Source organism: Brassica napus, chromosome A7 (genome assembly GCF_020379485.1).
Source record: "Brassica napus cultivar Da-Ae chromosome A7, Da-Ae, whole genome shotgun sequence".
Lineage (NCBI taxonomy): Eukaryota > Viridiplantae > Streptophyta > Magnoliopsida > Brassicales > Brassicaceae > Brassica > Brassica napus.
The window spans coordinates 9915537-9920652 of record NC_063440.1 but is presented as its reverse complement, the minus strand read 5'-3'; the positions used below and the strand labels follow the sequence as shown (position 1 = coordinate 9920652).

The 5116-nt window shown below is 37.9% G+C and overlaps 1 protein-coding gene across 1 annotated transcript; it reads left to right on the top strand.

Annotated features, from left to right (window-relative positions):
• The first annotated feature begins 391 nt into the window (after positions 1 to 391).
• LOC106356270 lies at positions 392 to 1508 on the top strand. Its single transcript, XM_013796058.3, has one exon. It carries the CDS (start codon positions 463 to 465, stop codon positions 1282 to 1284), a length of 822 nt encoding a protein of 273 aa, XP_013651512.1. The 5' UTR covers positions 392 to 462; the 3' UTR covers positions 1285 to 1508.
• The last annotated feature ends 3608 nt before the right edge of the window (positions 1509 to 5116 follow it).

Here is a 5116-nt window from a genome sequence, read left to right as displayed (position 1 = left end):
AAATTCAGTAAGTGCAATTAAGTTTTTTGAAATTTGCAATTAGTTAATAAAACATGTCTTGAAAATGTAAAAAATATATTTTTTAAAAACAAATATTTTTTCTAGAATATGTAATATTAAAGAACAGATGGAGTACTACAGTGTAGTATCTCAGGTAGACAAGTTTCATATTCTAATCTATATTAATTTCTAAATATGAATTGCCGGGGATCTACCAGGATGTTTCATATGCGAGTGTCCTTTGGTTTCCACGTAACTCATACGTAAATCACTGACGCCACAAATCTCGAGTCGTGTCAAGAATCATGAATATTCAAAGGGCACTTTAGACATTTCCTGAACTCAAGACTCAGATCCATGAACATATATAAAGGCTACAACGCCTCAAAAGATATAAACAAACCCAAACAACACTTCACCACTATCTCATAATCTCTCAGTTCCTCTTTCTAACAGCCGTAAATGACAGAAATTCATAAGTACATGATCGAGAACCCTATGTTCGTACCATACAAGCCAGAAAGACGATATTATAACTCTTCTTCGTTGCTCTCCATCCTATTATCGACACTCACTTACGTTTTGATCTTTTACGTTTTTGAAATATCTCCATCGTCCGTCTTCAAAGATACAAAGGTTTTGTTCTTCATATCCAACACTCTTATCCTTATAATCACCGTTGATTATGGCGCTTTCACTGGCAAGGAGAGGCACGACTTTTACGGTGAATATACTGCGGCGGCGGCAGCAGCGATGAGACTCCGTGCAGATAGCTATACTCCAGTTCCCGTCTTCACATACGGAGAAAACTCTAAGAACAACCGTAACGATGTTGGAATTAAGAACACTAATGAAGAAGAGCCGATGGTAAAAGATATTGTGTGTGTTTCATTGCCTCCTGAGAAAATAGTGAGCGAGGAAAAGTTGAGAGAAGATGTAGCAATAGAGGAATACAAAACGGTTAGTGAAAAAAGTAATGCCGTTAACGAAGAAAATTGCAAAGCAAGAAACCATGTGAACCGAAAATCTTATGGACGAACTAAATCAGATAAACCACGGCGGGTTAAGATAACCGAAGATACAAAGGCCAAACGTAGAAGCTATCGTCGAAGCGAATCTGATAGCTCGAAATGGATGGTTGTTTCGCAGAAATGGGAGAATGTTGAAGAGGAATCTGAAGAGTTCCCAAAGATGTCGAACGAGGAACTGAACAGAAGAGTCGAAGACTTCATCCAGAAGTTCAATAGACAGATAAGATTACAATCACGAGTTTCGTCTACATGATTTAATTGCTCATAGTATAATAATGCTAGTAAGAGCTTTTATTTTTTGTTTTTATAAAGACTTTGTGATGGGATGACTATTTTTGCAGTCGTCGGTGGAAATTAATATACGACATGAAAAGTATCATATAAGTGACGACTGTAAATATTTGATCCGTTGTTAGAAACAGTGTACTGTATTTTATCCCCTGATTTTATCCAAAACATGATAGTATTGGTTAACTATGTTACATGTGTCAAGATTTGATTATTTGAAAGTGAGAAATATTTTTTTAATAATTATCCGTTAGAGCTTGTAAACAAAGTTTAGAATGATCAAACTTGAGGCCTATAATTTTCCTCCAACTTAAGTACAAAGAGAGGAGTAAGATGAAAAGTAATAAGATATGTTGTTGGTAAAAAGGTAAAATTTCTTCGAATCTCCAGACATTAATGAATCTATTGTCGTTTCGATAATTAATTTTGAAAAATACTTAAGATATGAAAATGACTAGAAAAAAATAGAGGCAACGAGTAAGGGTTTAACTGGATTCGGATCAGATTTGTAAAATCATTTCCACGAAAAATGGATCACAAAAATTAATCATTCGAGACTTGGCGAATAATTCGAGAGGAACAGCCGGTATGTGACTGGGCGTCGGGCGTTTGGTTTTGTAGAGCTACTCCAAAATTTTCTTTCGTCAGCTGGATTGCTATGCGTAACAGACTTTCAACCATGGATAAGGTTTTGAGTTGAAATAGAGGTGTTAACACGGGTTGCGTTCTTTGCCAACAAGCATTGGAGACTTGGGATCGCCTATTCTTTGAGTGCACTTACACCTCTCAAATCTGGGGGAAGCTTGCCCGTGATATGTTTAAGCGACGTTACACCCAGAACTGGCCGGCATTGATTTTGATCATATGGAATGGATCAACTGAGAAAAACTTGCAGTTCTGCACTCGTTACGCGTTCCAAACCGCTGTACACACAATCTGGAGGGAAAGGAATCAGCGTCAGCACGGGGGCACCGGCTCCTCATCAATCTCTCGGAAAGACAATAGACAAGAGCGTTAGGAATCGGTTGTTCCTGCTCCAGCGAACTGATCCTAAGCACTTTGGAAACATTCTAGCCTTTTGGTTTGGAAGTAGATAAATCATGTAGTATAGTTTTTCCATTCAAACCCTGTTGCGCTTGATGTACCAACTGTTTTTTTTAAATTAATTTATCATTCATACAAAAAAGAAGCATGGTTAAAAACATGGCTAACCTAATTTCCATTAAGTTCTTCCTCTTATTATACACTAAGTGATTTTCTGTGCCCATTTACAGATATAAATATTGGTAAAGTAAATATGTTATAATAATTTATTAATATTTTATTTTTAAATAATTTTGTAATTTATATTGTAATTCATGTGTATGATTATTTTAAATAATATTATGTTATTTTAATTATACGTATCATTTTGGATATATAATATATCATGGGTTTAGTTCTTATTTGGATATATTGGATAACATATATTTTCCGAGTCAACCACGATACTTTTGTTCTATAGATTAAAATTATGATTATTTTTAATTGCATTCACTACAAGAAAACACAAGTTTTACGAGGACAGTTTTCCTCGTTACTTCGTCGTAAAAGCAGTGTTACGAGGAATTAACGAGGAAACCCGTTTCGTCGTTATACGTTTGACGTAACGCATATATCCTCGCTAATTCGTCGTAACGTAGCGAGGAAATAATTTCGTCGTAAAAGCGAAGGAGGATATTTCGTCGTAAAGACCACGTAAAGATTCCACGTAAGGACGTCGCTAAGTTTCCTCGTAAATACCACGAAAAACTTTCCTCGTAAAAACCACGTAAATAAATACTCGTAAAATAAACGTAAATACCTTGACAGCTTTCCACGTAAAGAAAACGTAAAAACCTTGATAGATTTCCACGTTATTTCCTTGTAAAAGTTTTCTCGTAAAAACCACGTTAAGCTTCCACGTAAAGAAGCCGCAAAATTAGCTACGAATTTACTTCGTTTCATTATTTTATAGAAATATAAAAAATTATAATTATAAATATAATTTAAATTATTTAAATTATTAATAAAATTAAAATTCTAAAAAAATCAAAACCAAAATATTTTATATATAAATAAGTTTTGAATTCATAATACAAGAACCGAAATTAAAAAGAACTAAGGGTGGTCGTTAATCGCCTGGTAGAATTCATCACTCCTCGCCTGAACATCCGCCTCGGCATGTGAGTCGTCGGTCGGTGACTCGCCTGGGATAGGATTTTGTTGTCGCATGGTCCTCAACAAAGTCTCCCATTCCGGATTTGTGGCCGCTACAACGTCCAAGAAGCCCTCGAGTCCACCCATACGAGATCGCAGCTGAGTAGACTCTCTACGCAGCTCTTCGGACTCCCTACGCAGCTGAGAGACTTCATCATCCCGTCGCTGAACATAAGACGATGTCGCTCTCGGAACATCGTTGACGGAACCAATCCCCAACGTCCGTCCCTTTTTTTTAGGGACAACCTTAAAAACAAAAAATAAATTTTGTTAGTAAAAATTTAAAGTTAAATTAAATGAATATTTAAGAAAATTAAAATTTTAGAAAATTTACCTCCTCGTAAAGCTTATCCACTTCAGGTGTGGATAAGGTGACGGGTAATCCATCGGTGGACTGTTGGGTCAGCTGGGTCTGGCGTTCTTCAACCCGAGCAGCCAAATCGTTGTAGATTTGCTCGGACTTGCCATCTATAAATCGGCCCGCCTTGTTCTTGTGGGTCCTCTCGTAAAGTTGCATAAGAGACGGGAATTCTCCCGTCTCTTTGGCCTAAAAAAACATTTAAGAAAGTTGTTAGAATATATATAAAAATATACTAAAAATTTAATATAATTAAATTTTTAATTACCATTTCCAAACGGACACCGGCGTGGGGTTTTTGGCCCGTAGTGTGAAGCATCGGCCCGTTCCCGTGCTCATCGACTGTGTTACGGGAGTTAGAGCAAGACTGGGCGATTCTAATGGAATCAGGAAGACGCCAATATCGGATGAGGCCATCCCAGACATCCGTGGTGAGCTCAGCGGGTTTGCCACGCTCATACCCCTTCACGATCCAGTCACCCTTCCAGTTGGAGACCGTGTCCAACAAGCGAACTTTCGCCTTCGCGACAAACTTCTTCCTCACCCTCTCAGTGATCCCCAAGGCCCAATTATATTTTTGCTGTTGGAAAAAATAATTTATAATTAGTTTTTCAGAAAAAAATATATATATAAATAATGAAAAAATTTAAAGATATATATTTAATTAATAGAACTTACAGCGTAAATTTTGAACCACGTCTTTCTGACGTAGTGGGGCGTCGTTTTCCAGTTCGGATGTGGCATGGAGAAGTAACCTTTTATCGTGTCGGTTACGTCCGATGCAAGACATCCGTCAATCCCCCACCTGAAAAATACAAATTTAAAATATAAATTATTTTTTAAAGTTATAAAAGAATTTAAAAAGAATAAAAAAATAATGAAACATACCATAAAGTTCCGTCCGGTCGGTCGGGGTCGATGACTGGTAAACCTTCTCTGCCTGGCAGACGGAGAATGTCCTCTACGGTGTACTGCGAGTAAGGAGCACTCGGAGGCACCATCAAATCGGGATGAATCTCGGCGGGCATCGGAGGTGCCGGCATCGGAGAAGGCACAGGAGGAGGAGCCATCTGGGGAGGCACGTGAGGAACCGATGGTGCACTAGAAGAAGGAGATCCAATGACTCTCTGAGTGTACTGAGTCTCGGGGACAGTCTCCTGACCCGAAGAACCGGGAGCTGAAGAAGACGACGGGTCTAAAC

What these genes read in the sequence shown, in the direction of transcription:
- LOC106356270 (XM_013796058.3), top strand. Translation starts at nt 463, where the DNA reads ATGACAGAAATTCATAAGTACATGATCGAGAACCCTATGTTCGTACCA.